General features: G+C 43.3%; 1 protein-coding gene across 2 annotated transcripts in view; it reads right to left on the bottom strand.

The window, feature by feature from the left end:
- Positions 1 to 1,359: 1,359 nt before the first annotated feature.
- Positions 1,360 to 13,412, bottom strand: part of PXN (paxillin) — a 339,773-nt gene continuing 327,720 nt past the window's right edge. For both annotated transcript variants that reach the window (XM_085634086.1, XM_085634087.1), the window contains exons 15-16: positions 10,662 to 10,810; positions 1,360 to 7,047 (exon numbers count right to left, since the gene is read on the bottom strand). In XM_085634086.1, the coding sequence (XP_085490212.1) occupies positions 6,781 to 7,047; positions 10,662 to 10,810 (416 nt within the window). In that variant the 3' untranslated portion in view covers positions 1,360 to 6,780. The remainder of the gene's footprint in view (positions 7,048 to 10,661; positions 10,811 to 13,412) is intronic.

The following is a 13,412-nucleotide window of genomic DNA, read 5'->3' as shown; positions in this document are numbered from 1 at the left end:
TCAATAAAAATGGACAGTTGAACACTGAAGTTTCTCTAGTACTTTGAAAGGAAGAAACAAGAGAGAAATAGGGTGGAAGATGCTTAGAATATTAAGATCAGGTGTGGGCTTTTATAGTAAAGGCCCTACCAAGGCTTTCTTTCAAGCAGAAGTACTGTGACCCTGGTGACAAATGAATTACAAAGATCATTAGGAATAATGAAGGAATACTGTGTGAGGACAAATACCCAGAGAAGTACCAGATTTTATGATTGCAAAAAGTTAGAGAATTGAACTAATCCAGAGAGGAAAAATTAGAAAGTGTTAGCTCTCAAGGGTGAAGAGAACTAAAAACAGAACTAGGAAGCGGTGGATAAGAAACAAAAGACGGAAAAGCAATGTTCAGAGGTAGGTAACTGAGCGGTCTTTCTCTCTGCTCTCAGAAGTCTGTCATACGAACAGGATTCTAAAGTGGACATCAGACTAGATAAAATGGAAATTCATGCTGACTTATCGAGGGTAACATCTTTGAATTAGAAGGTATATTGACCCTCCATCACTCTCTCCTCCGGAAGCACATTAACAAATAAATTATAGTGAAGGCCAAAATATATATATTTTTGGGGAAAGGACTTGTCTGCACATTTAATCACCTTTTGTACTTCACATCGAAAGTGTAGTCGAGAAATACTGGCTCAATTAGTGAAAAGCACAAACACTGTAGTTTGGGGATTCATAACTGCCAATATTCAGAAGATTTAATAATTTCAAATGGGTTACTTTATAGAAATTTGTGCAGGCAGCCGATGCATATTTGTTGAGAGCCAACAAACCTGATGTACCAGTAAAACTGACTTGCTGTTGCAAAGATACAACCACTTTACATGTGCTGACAATTTACAAATCTCTAACGAGGACTCCAATCTCCGTCAAGTCCAAAGTCAGGGTACAGATAAGATAATGCAAAAAGGCCAAGAAACTTACAGTATGACAGATGTAACCCCTTATGCCTGGTTTAACGCACGTGGAAAACTATTGGAAACTGATCAAATTTACATAACGCACAATTTTAACGTGCGGCACTGAGAGATAGTCATGGATCAGGCAACCCAGGTGCTGAAGTTCAGATTAGAATGACAGTGCCTTAGCCATTAAACCACATTTCACTCTTTTCTTCAGTGAAGACTCCAGACACTCATACATTTATTTGACATTACCTCTTGAAATCTGTTTGGATAGCAACATACCTACTCGTCCCTTGGATTCTTGTTTGGAAGCCCTTTACCTCTAAATTTTCCATATGCTCCACTTCAAACTAGTCAATTTCATCATTTTCTCAGACTGATTTTTTATCAATGCAACATGAAAACTACAATAACATAAGTGAAAATAATGGCAACTTTTATTGGTGTAATCACAAGTTTAAAAAGGGAAGCAAAGTTAAATGTTTACAGAAATAAAGCAAGTACACAAACGCCTTGGGAGGGTGGGGCACCTTGGGGGTACAATTCGTTCAAGCTGCAATCTGAGTGGTTCTGACCAGTCCTCTTTCAGTCTGTAAGAGTTCATCAGACAGTGCCATGAACAGAGCACCAAGTATTAAAAGACAAACTTACAGAAACCCCAAACATAAGATTTTAACAAAACAAATAGTTAAAAAAATATATATATAATTTGCAGATTTATGTAGGGCTGGATCGCCAGGCTGCGGTCTTGGACCCACAAGACAGTGTCCAGCAACTGTGCCTGAGGGGGTGTCAAGTGCTCATTCTACACCTCTGTATACAACTAATGACCACAGCGTTAATCCAGGCTTCAAAAGGCACAACACATCTTCCACCTCCAAACACCACGCCTTGGAACCAGCAGATCAAGGGTACAATAGAGGTCTATACTAATGCATTCCTCAGGCCCAGTGGCACCTGTGCTTCCCTCACGACCTACCTCTGCCAATGTGATAATCAGCACAGGAAGGAAGAAATTACAACTATGGTACCAGAGGTTATGTGTATGCTGGAACATTCAGCAACTGGTAAATCAGTACCAGCTGCTGGTTCCTCTTGTGCATTGGAACCAGCAAAGTTATGGTTCAAGAGCACAGCTGCGCTGCTGAAACACCTGCAGTGCAGACTCTTACAGTGTAAGCAGTATCTCTACTTGAGTCCCTGCAGGGCTACGTTATCAAGGGTACCGAAACCATAAGATAACTAGATCTGCTCAAACTACAGGTCCAAAGAGATCCCCAGTCGCCAAACGTGGTTTTGGTAGTATCCAGAACCAACACACCTTTAGGAGAACCTTGAGATCATTACTGCACATGCCCATCTACAAAAAGGCTCTGACTGGTGGTTATTATTTAACTGCCCTTGCCATTAAACTGTGGAATGCTCTGCCCCTTCTCTCAGGCGAACTGTTTCCCTTCTGGTCTTTTGTCGCCATCCTATCATTTGTTGATTTACCTCTTTCTCACCCATACATGCAAACCCTCAGGGTGTTTGTTTGCTCTATAACTGTTTTTTAGTATTACAATTATGGATCCATGGAGATTTTCAGAGCTAGTGTAACTATGCTTCATGAAGTATCCAATACCAGAAACACCCACGGTTTAAATCGGTCCCCAGAATCTGCATAGCGAAGGACTTAAAGCTGCCCAGAACATAATCAAAAATGGGCAAACCTCACTTTTTAGAAGTTTCCATAATCAGCACACAGATTGTTCCAAAACATATCCAGTCCTGGTACATCTAATTCCAAAAGTTTAGAACCAGCCAACCTTTTTCTCCATGGTCAACAAACCCATGATTCTACAGATATTCAAAACTGGCCCACTTACATTTCAGGAGGTAGTAAGAAATATAACAGTATGGAACGAGAATTATGTGAAACGCAGATATTTAAGCTGAAATGGTTATTGTTCCTGAAGATTCAAAACTAGAGCATTTATGATTCCAGAAGGATGAAGGGTTATAACACTCCTGGTACCATAGGAATGCAAAATATTAACATGTAAGGTACTCAAGATATGCAACAGTAGAAACATTATCGGGCCAAAAGAGTGCTGAAAGAGACTGATAATGTCTCGAGAGGTATACAGCCAAATAACAAATGGGTACATATATATCTTAACTTCAGAATCAAAAACATTAGGCAGCTGATCTCTTGCCCACTCAACTGTACCAGAAACAACGTTTTTGAGTGTAGCGGGAGCTGTTCCCTGGTGTATTTCACTTCCCAAGCATTAGCGGGGAAGTTCAGGTTACAGAATTAAAGTGGGCTGGGTTCAGATACTTTCAAAAATAAAGAAGGGGGGTATGATTGAGGATCATAAACAATTTAATGGTGCAACTATGAAATATCTTTGGTAAAAATTCAGATCTGTTTACCATGGTATTCCAGTCCTTACATCCCTTCGTTTCTTCTCCTATCAGGTGCCCTCTCCTATAATTCATCCTTCTTTAAGCTTCACTGGCCGTATTAGCTTACAGCTGGGAACAAATTAGCCCCTACAGTGGTGGCAGAACCCCAGTCTCTGTTGATCCCAGAGGCTTCGGGTGAAGGTCTGGGGGCTTCAAATACAGCAGTTATAAGAGCAGCAAAAGCTGGAGTCATGCTCACCAGCCTGTGACGAGAGAGACACCCACCCTCCAACAGTAACCACCCTTGATCCGCCCCAATAAGAATACTTAATGTTAAGAGGTCAGACAGCAGATCCAGCAAAGATCACTGCAGGATCTTGAGGTTAGATTTAATATATATTTATATAAAAAGTTATCTTTTTCCTTTAAATCACTTCAAAAGGTCTTTGTATTAGCATTACAATTTAACTGCATAATAAAGTCAATCCTCGTTGTAGAAATGTATCAATTATTATCAAAGACACCGTACAGTATTAGTGTAATAGGAAGACCCTAGACTGAACAGTTCCCATAGTCAGTAGAAGATGATGACAGAAACAGTCAGCAGGAAACATTATTGCCACAAGTGAGCGGGGGAAGGTCATCCCGTCTGTAGAAAGTAATTACAAGAACTGAGTACAAAGAACACATTTCCTCAATAAAAACTGAAAACAATATTAAGGCAGTAGCTTTCTAAGCTTGCTTTTCAAAATCTCAGCACAGTAAGATTCACACCTGAGAGCAGACTCAAGTTGTGTACATATCCCCCATGTATGGATAAATTCACACTAAATTTCGATATGTTCAGGTTACAAAAAGGGAAAGGAGTTGAGAAGCAATGGCACTTATTTTTTCCACCGTAGTGAAGGTAGGTGGATATATGAACACTGAGCAAGGGTGATGGGGGTAATTAGGGTTCAATGGCGCATTCAGGTTTCTGAAAATAAGCGACCCAGAGAAAAGAGATCGTCCAGAATACAGGAAAGACGACTCCATGCCACACTTTTGTTTATCAACTATATAGCGGCTAGATTCACAGTTCAATGCAGAAATATTCCAGTGTCTTTGCCTTGGGGGTCAATCAGCAACTAGTTTTAAGGTCAAGTGAAGAGTGGCAACAAGGACACCAACTGTTAATCAAAAGCTTCATTGGTATTAGCCCAGTAACTAGATCAACAGCAAATCAAACCAAGCCAGCCAAGTCCATGGCAGAGCAAACTGGGTACATCATGGTCAAGCAACAGGGGCAATGCTAAAGAAAGCTGGGTCCACCAGATCAATGGTCAAGCAACACAGTAAACTAAAATTATGGCAATATGAACGACGGCCATGCACAATTTGGCAATGTCAAATATGGCAACGTGGTCAAGGGCAAACTGAGTCCACCAGGTCCACGAGAAAGTAATCTAGGTTAACCCAAACAGGTGAACTGCAAAACAAACTGGGTCACATCAAGTCACACACGCTGGACCAACCAGGACCACGGCAAACTAAACTGGGTGAACTAAGTCCACACCCACGCAAAGTGGGCAAACTGTTCTAGGTCCAAACAAATAGGGTCAACCAGCCCTTTGCCTAAGTAAACTGATTCAATAAGGTCCATGGTGAAATAAACTGGACAAGTCCACAACTGGGTAAGCTGAGCCATACACAGTTACAGCCAATAAATCAAAGCCTACCAGGGCCATGACACAGGACGCGAAGTAAACCATATCCATGGTAAAGCATAATGGTTCACACGTCTAGGCCAATGGTCAAGCATGTCATATCAACCAGCTCAATGTTATAGTACTCTATATTAACCAGATCTATAGCAAAGCAGGTGGATCAACTATGCTTCTTACCAAGCTGGGTTAACGAGGTGCAGAGCCAAATAAACTGGACCAATCAGGCCAATGGCAAAGCAAGTTGGGTGAACAAGTTCCATGATAAAGCAAAATGGGACATATCTAGACCAATGGGCAAGCAATACAGATGAAACAGATGCATTTCAAAACTAGGCAGATATATCAGATTCATAACAAAGCAAGTAGATTACTGTACTCGTTATTGAGCAAACCGGGCTAATCAAGTGCATAGCAAAGTAAACTGGACCAACCAGCCCATGGCAGAGCAAGCTGGGTCAACCAAGTCCATGTCAACGCAAAGTGGGTTACATCCAAGTCCACGACTGGGTCAGCTTGATCACCTTTGTCCATGGTAAAGGACACGGACATCTAGGTTTACAATACTACAACACAGGCAAAGCATTGGAAACAGTCAGACCAATAGACTCTCTGGTCATGATAATCAGGGCCATGGTCATGAAATATCAACTTTTAGGTTTATAGGAAAGCATGCAAGATGGACAAGACCATAGACTAGAATAATGGGCCAGCAAACTTAGGAAACAGGATAACAGACTAGAATTTTGGGAAGCTTGAAACACATTTGTTAAATGATACTAGTGCCACCAGGGCCACAGATGAGTAAATGGGACCAAAAACTAGAAAACTGGAATAAGGAGGGGTCAAAGTAATAAAATCTGGATAGCAATTTACTTTAACAGGGTGATAAAGCCTATGGACTTGTAAGCTGAGGAAGACCAAGCTGTGGTCTGGTAAAATGGGATAACAATGAGCAAGAAAGCAAGGTCATTCAAATCTATGGAGAAGTACTGAGAAAACCATCCTCATGCTCAGCTACCACAACCAAGTAAAATTATGAACTTGGTACAATCTGTAGTCTCTGCAAGCCAGCACAGCTCCAACTAGACAAGCAAGAGGCTTGGTCAAAAACCAAGACTAAAGGTTAAGACGAAGAAGACAAGCTGTTGGGAACGGGAAAGGCCGCATTAATGAAACTTCATGCCACAGCGTAAAGACATGTAAGGCGTTGACGGCGAGGCACAATATTCCCAAAACTGAGAAGAGTATGGGAGAGGCCCTTCTCCCCATTAAAAAGGAGAAAAGTCACAAGGGGTCAAGATTGGAGGAGAAGAAAACACATGGGATATTGAGATGAAAAGTACTTCCCAGGTAATTATGTGTGACCACAGCCCACGTTTTACATGGGGAAGGGCCTGCCAATGCTCTGAACTATGCTGGTAACCATCATATGTTAAGAGAACCATGCCAAGTCTCTTATTAGTAATGGTAATGGTAGGGATTATTCGTCTAAGAAAATGCTGAAATCAAATAATGATAAAAACCCTCTGTTTCACTTCACTGCCACACAGTGAGAACTGGAGAGGTATTTCCAGTTAAAATGACAGGCACATCCTTCCTCTCCTCATAAAGGATGAGTTCTTGCCTGTGTGTATGCTCCCCAGGGATCCCTCCTAAGATTTCAAGGCCACAGTGAAGGTGAGAGAGACTGCCCTCTTGGGGCAGAAACGAAACTCTAGGCCTACCGCATGCTTCAGGCTCTAGGAGAAGAGCTTGGGGAAGCAGTATTGACAGTAGGGCTTGTCATTTTGCTCTTTAAAGGTTCCTTTGTTAAGTTGCTTCAGGCAGTAGGCACAAACAAAATGTTCCGGGTGAAACTTCTTGGCCATTGCTGTGATGCAGCGTCCAGTGATGGGCTTCTGACAGCCAGAGCATAGCGAGCCACGGCGTTCATGGTAATGCACCTCACAGTAAGGCTGGCCATCGTGTTCAAAGAAGCTTCCATTGATGAAGGGTGTGAAGCACTCCTGCAAGAAACAGAATGGAGATGAGCCACAAACACCCCAGAGAGCATCAGACAAAATAACATGAAAGGAGACTGAGCCACCACGTGGCCCAGGTGTTCAAAATCCAAATGCAGATTAGAGACTCCCAGGCGCGTCAACAGACTACTGTGCCACACTTACAATCAGAGCCCCAGGGCATCAATATGCAACCACAAATGAGTCCCTAGATAAACCAAAGCTCCAGTGCAACCACAATCAAACCAGCACCAGACAATCAGTACGGAAGAGGCCCTCCGACCTAACCATAAACCAAAGGAGCCATGCCAAACCTCAGCCAAGAGTCTGCAGCAGCATTTTCACCTATTCAACCACTACTTGCAACCACATCACAGAGGTCCCAGACACAACCACAATCCAGGGGGTTCAGGTGCATCCCCAATCCAAGGAGTACCGGGGCCATTCACCGTCCAATGGTTCCCAGATACATCCACACTTCAAGGGGGTCCCTACACCAACCCACAGACCTGGGCCACAACACCACACATTGTTTAGGGTGTGGGTGGGTAGTGGCAAACCAATACACAGCCCATAGATCACCCAGAAATCCATAGCCAAAGGAGCCACAGGTGTGAAAATAGACCAAAAGGACCCTGAGCCATTGACAGCTGAGGGCATCCCAAATCAAACCAAAGGACACAAGAGGCTCAAATGTAACTACAGCCCAGGTGGTGCCAAAAATATATGTCAGCCACAGACACCAGATGGAACACCTGGCAAAAGGGTCAAATGCTACTCAGAGATGCAGCCATAACTCCTGCAAGTGGAACCCATACACATACTGCTGTGGGAACCTAGACATCCCCAGTCAAAGGAACCCAGCACAACGAGGGGGGTCCAGACACACAACTACTGTGGAAGGGGGGGGGAGGGCAGACACAACCACCACCAAAGGAACACAGACACCTACAACCAGACCAGGGAACTCGGTCCCCACCACAGTCCAGGATGTTCTAGTCACTACAACAGGCCAGGTAGACTCACACATCAAAATCCACAGCCTTTGATGGAATCATAGTCCAACGTGAGATCATAGGTAACAAACCATGGAGGTGTTTGAGAGTAGGAAAAAACTCAGAGTGGAATATAGGTGTCACTGATGGATTGAGTGCACAGCAGACACAGGAGTGAGGAAAATAGCCAAAAGAGGAAAGGATACCAACAGAGTGAAAGCTTCAACAGCTAAATAGGTGAACAGAAGAGTTGACCCGCAGAAGGTGAGTGGAAGACACAAGCAACAGTGATGCTGTTGTCACTGAGTGACAGAACTACTGCCAAGAAGAGATCATGGACATTTAGTTAAGGGTTTTCAGGTGTCAAAGAGACCGAATGGAGAGAAAGAGCACAGCCACTAAAGGAAGACGCAAGATTGAAGATATGGTAGTATCAATTAAGCTGAAACAATCCAAAGAAAATGGAAAAAAAAGATTGGAAACTGCGTGAAAAAAAAAAAACACAAGAGTCAATAACCAAAATAAATAAGGGAAAACTATTTGGATAGAGAAATAATATGGAGGAAAGAACAGTTATTGGATAAGAACAGAGAGCACAAGGGAATAGTGATTAAAAAGTATTGAGAGGAAAAGAAGAGAAGAATCAGGACAGTACAAAGGTAACAAGATGAAGTATGTAAATTATGTGCGGGGAGACCAGAGTCAAAAGTAAAAGACGTGAGATAGAGTGGGAGTCAAGTAGCAGAAATAACTAAATTGATATGCTCATACAAATAACAGACGGAGGCCCTGATTAGGAATTTAAAAGTTATTTATCACACATGATACATAACAATACCATGGAGTTATTTATCGTGTGCAATAATTAACACCTATTACGAATTTGTGGGGAATAATATACGGATATTGGTGTTTAATGTACCAAAATCTGTGTGGCATAAGATGCATTAAATAAGCCGAACTCGTAATTCTGACCCGTGTGTAAGCAGGGGAATGCGTATGGGTTTAATTTATTGGTCCAACTGTAATCAGGGCCTCAGAAGCGCAAAAAACTGAGACAATGAGGAAACCAATTGAGAAAAAGAATTCCTAGACAGGTGGGAGAAAATGAGCAAACTATTTCAAGGACAAAGGGAGAACAAACGGAGGTACTAATGGGGACAATGGGGAAGCAAACCAGAAGAAGAGGAAATCAAACATTATTAGATAAAAGCCATTTTAAGTTACCAAAAACAATTAAAACACAGTTTTGTAGACAATACCATGGGCTTTATAGCACCTTTAACTATCACTTCTACTAAGCATAGTGCTAATAAATATTTGGGTGTTAGCCATAACTTTATAAATATCCCTATAAATTAAAATCTAGAGACAAATCAAAGCAAGGGAAAAATAAATTAAGAGGGAGAATCAAGAGAAAAATGATCAAAGGTGAGGAAAAGAATAGAGAGATAAGAATCAATCGAGAAGTGAACAAGACTCAAGGGGACTGGAATTTAGATAGGGCAAACGAGGCGCAGAGCGGAAGGGCAACCGCGGGGTAGAGCGGAAGGGCAACCGTGGGGTAGAGCAGAAGGGCAACCGTGGGGTAGAGCAGAAGGGCAACCGTGGGGTAGAGCAGAAGGGCAACCGTGGGGTAGAGCAGAAGGGCAACCGTGGGGTAGAGCAGAAGGGCAACCGTGGGGTAGAGCAGAAGGGCAACCGTGGGGTAGAGCAGAAGGGCAACCGTGGGGTAGAGCAGAAGGGCAACCGTGGGGTAGAGCAGAAGGGCAACCGCGGGGTAGAGCAGAAGGGCAACCGCGGGGTAGAGCAGAAGGGCAACCGCGGGGTAGAGCAGAAGGGCAACCGCGGGGTAGAGCAGAATGGCAACCGCGGGGTAGAGCAGAAGGGCAACCGCGGGGTAGAGCAGAAGGGCAACCGCGGGGTAGAGCGGAAGGGCAACCGCGGGGTAGAGCGGAAGGGCAACCGCGGGGTAGAGCAGAAGGGCAACCGCAGGGTAGAGCGGAAGGGCAACCGCGGGGTAGAGCGGAAGGGCAACCAAGGCACACAGTGGAGGGGAAACATGGGAACTGAAGCACAGAGAGGAAAGAGAATAGAGGTACAGAGCAGAAAGGGAACAGAGTTGCAGAATGTAAGGGGAACCGAGGTACAGAGGGCAGAAGGAATCTGAAGACAGAGTGGAAAGCACTGAGAGAGACAGGGAAAGAAACAGTGGCTTCAATGAAATGCAAGAGAAGACAGTAAGAACGATCCAAGGAGAAACTGAGTAACAAATCAAAGCACAGGAGAAACTAAAGAAAACATATAGGAAATCATAATTAATATATGGGGATGAACTGAAATATAAATGTGGAAGGAACTATGACATACTTGTGCAAGAAAAATCTAAACAGTAGGCAATGGTACAGAAGGGATCAAGAGGGACAAAAACCAGGTCATAAATAATTGACAAGAAGGTGGAAATGAATCTAAGTTCAGAAAAGGAACAAACTGAGAAAGTGGCAAATGGGTTGTAACAGGAGGAATTAAGCGCAGGACAAATAACCATAAGCGACCTTTTTAAGCCACACGGGACAAAGGAGAGCAAGACAAGAAGGGTGTTTGAGAAGTAACCAGTAGGCTTACCCGACAAACAAAACACTCGGGATGCCAGAGTGAATTCAGCGCAGAAATGTAGTTCTCCAAGATTGCGCGTGCACAGCCACCACATTTTGGAGCAAACATGTCAAAATAATCTTTGCGACAGTAGGCCTTTCCATCACGCTCATGGAATCCTGGGAAGAAGTGAGAAAAGTAATTTGCAACATACAAGGGCTAAAACACAGAACTAAGCAAAGGTCAAAAAATAGAACTCAATAAGGGTAAAAAAATTAGCACCAAACTAGGGCCAAAAATCAGAAGCATTCTCAAACAGAGGCATTCTTCCAGTAAGCGGATAAACTACAAACTGGAGACCTATACCATTCTTCACGGTTTGTGCTAGCACATGACCAAAACGAATCCAATTAATTTATGCTGGGTAGATGGAAATAGTGGGCTGGGAGAGTTGTTCAAATTTGGGAGTGCTTTCCCTAATTTCCGAATGCAGCTAACAAAAAGGATAAGTTACTTACCTGTAATCCTAGTTCTCTTCCAGGGGTATCCTCATCAAAGTCATAAGCACCGAATATTCCCGCCCATGTGCGGGGACCCCGGAAATAATACAAATTATATATGAAAAACACATATATATATATATATACAGCTCTGTATATGTATAAACACATACATTATTTTTTCCAAACCAATGCAGCCCCCATAGAAGGCTAGACAATGTAGATATAAATATCCAAATAAAAACCATAGGTATACAAATGCACCTAAAGCTCTTTGTTTTTGTTTTTAATGAAACAAAACTCATGAGAAAGAAAAGAAACACTGTGCCAAACACAGATCAAAAAACATTGTTAGCCTGCAGGCTGCATTGCAATACAATACCATAGAGACTGAAAAGCCTTGTACAGGTAAAAACTGGCACCGTGCCTTTAAGGCAGCCCTTTTTCCAATATCCCATCATGCCTCAGAGGTGACAGTTGGGTCAGTTGTTCTTTGCGGGACCCGTAGGTCTAAACACAAAGATATACTTCTTTCATATTTAATAATATAATCCTCTCATTTGCCTGGGGAGGCGGGTGGGTTGCTTATGACTTTGATGAGTATACCCCTGGAAGAGAACTAGGATTACAAGTAAGTAACTTATCCTTCTCTTCCAGGGGATCCTCATCAATAGTCATAAGCACTGAATAGAATAGCAAGCCCACCTTCCACCTGCAGGCAAATGAGAAACAGCACTAAAAATGAAGACAACAACCGAGATAGTCAGTTGTTGAACAGATTCTTCAAGGAGGCTTGCCCTACTTGAGTGTCTGCTCTGGTGTCCGAGTCCAGACAATAATGCCTCGTGAATGTATGGACAGATCTCCAAGTAGCTGCTTAACAGATCTCGGAGAGTGGGACATTATTGAGAAACACAGCAGTAGCCGCTTTTCCTCTTGTGGAATGTGCTTTAGGTAGAGGCCACAACGTTTTTTGAGCCAGTTGGTAAGCTAATTTAATGCTCAACACAATCCATCTGGCAATAGAACGTTTAGATGCTGCAAAACCTGTATGGACAGCACCATAGTTTACAAACAATTGGTCAGACTTTCTGATAGCCTTCGATCTGTCGAAGTAGAATTTGAGAACTCACTTAATATCCAAAGAATGTAACGCCCTCTCAGCTGGCGAGGAAGGGCTGGGAAAGAATGTTGGTAGCGAGATAGTCTGATTTACATGAAAATCAGACACCACTTTAGGTAAAAAAGATGGATGAGTCCTCATAACCACTCTATTAAGGTGAAAAACCGTGTAGGGTTCCTTTGAGCAAAGGGCTTGAATTTCACTCACCCTACGTGCTGAGGTAATAGCTACCAAGAAGGCTGCTTTCCACGTAAGGTGCTGTAATGTAGCCTTATGTATGGGTTCGAAAGGAGGACTCAAACTTTGAGAGAACTAGGTTCAGCTCCCAAGGAGGCGAGGGAGGCCTTATTGGGGGGTAAACCTTTTTGAGCCCCTGCAACAAATCTTTCACCACTTGTAGTTTAAAGAAGGAATGCAGAAAGGGAGAGCGCCTATAGGCCTTAATGGCCGCCAGATGCACTTTGATGGAGGAAAATTTCAATCCCACCCTGGCTAAATGAAGAAGATAAGGTAAAATCACTTCCTCTTGACATTTCGTAGGGTTATAATGATTTTGAATACACCATATGTAAAATCTCTTCCACTTACAGGAATATGAGTGTCTTGTAGAAGGCCTCCTAGCTTCCTTCAATATGGTCATACATTCCTGAGGGAGGTTTAAATGTCCATACTGGAGGACCTCAGGAGCCATGCTGTTAAGCTAGGCGAGGGAAGGTTGGGATGGTAAATCCTCCCCTGCATCTTGGTTAGCAAGTCCGGCGTGCACGGCAGTCGCTTGTGCGGGCGGATCGATAGGTGAAGGAGATCTGGGTACCACCACTGCCTCGGCCAATCCGGTGCTATCAAATCATCTTGGTGGCAGAGTGTTGCAGCTTGGTTACCACTTTCGAGATTAGCGGAAGAGGAGGAAAAGCGTACACAAATGTCATTGACCAATCGATCAAAAGGGCATTCCCCATTGACCCTGGTCGATAGTACCTTGAGGCGAAGCCTCGGCATTTTGTGTTGCTTTTGTCCGCAAAGATGTCTATTTGCGGACAGCCCCACTCCTCGAAAATGTCCTCTAGCACCTCGTCGTTGAGGACCCAGTCCTCTGGATCTTGAAAGTGCTGACTGAGTGAGTCCGCTTGAATGTTGAGCTCGCCTGGCAGGTGTACC

This window comes from Triturus cristatus, chromosome 11 (genome assembly GCF_964204655.1).
Source record: "Triturus cristatus chromosome 11, aTriCri1.1, whole genome shotgun sequence".
NCBI classification, from domain to species: domain Eukaryota; kingdom Metazoa; phylum Chordata; class Amphibia; order Caudata; family Salamandridae; genus Triturus; species Triturus cristatus.
The sequence above is the reverse complement of the archived record's forward strand: the minus strand, read 5'-3'. Positions and strand labels throughout refer to the sequence as shown.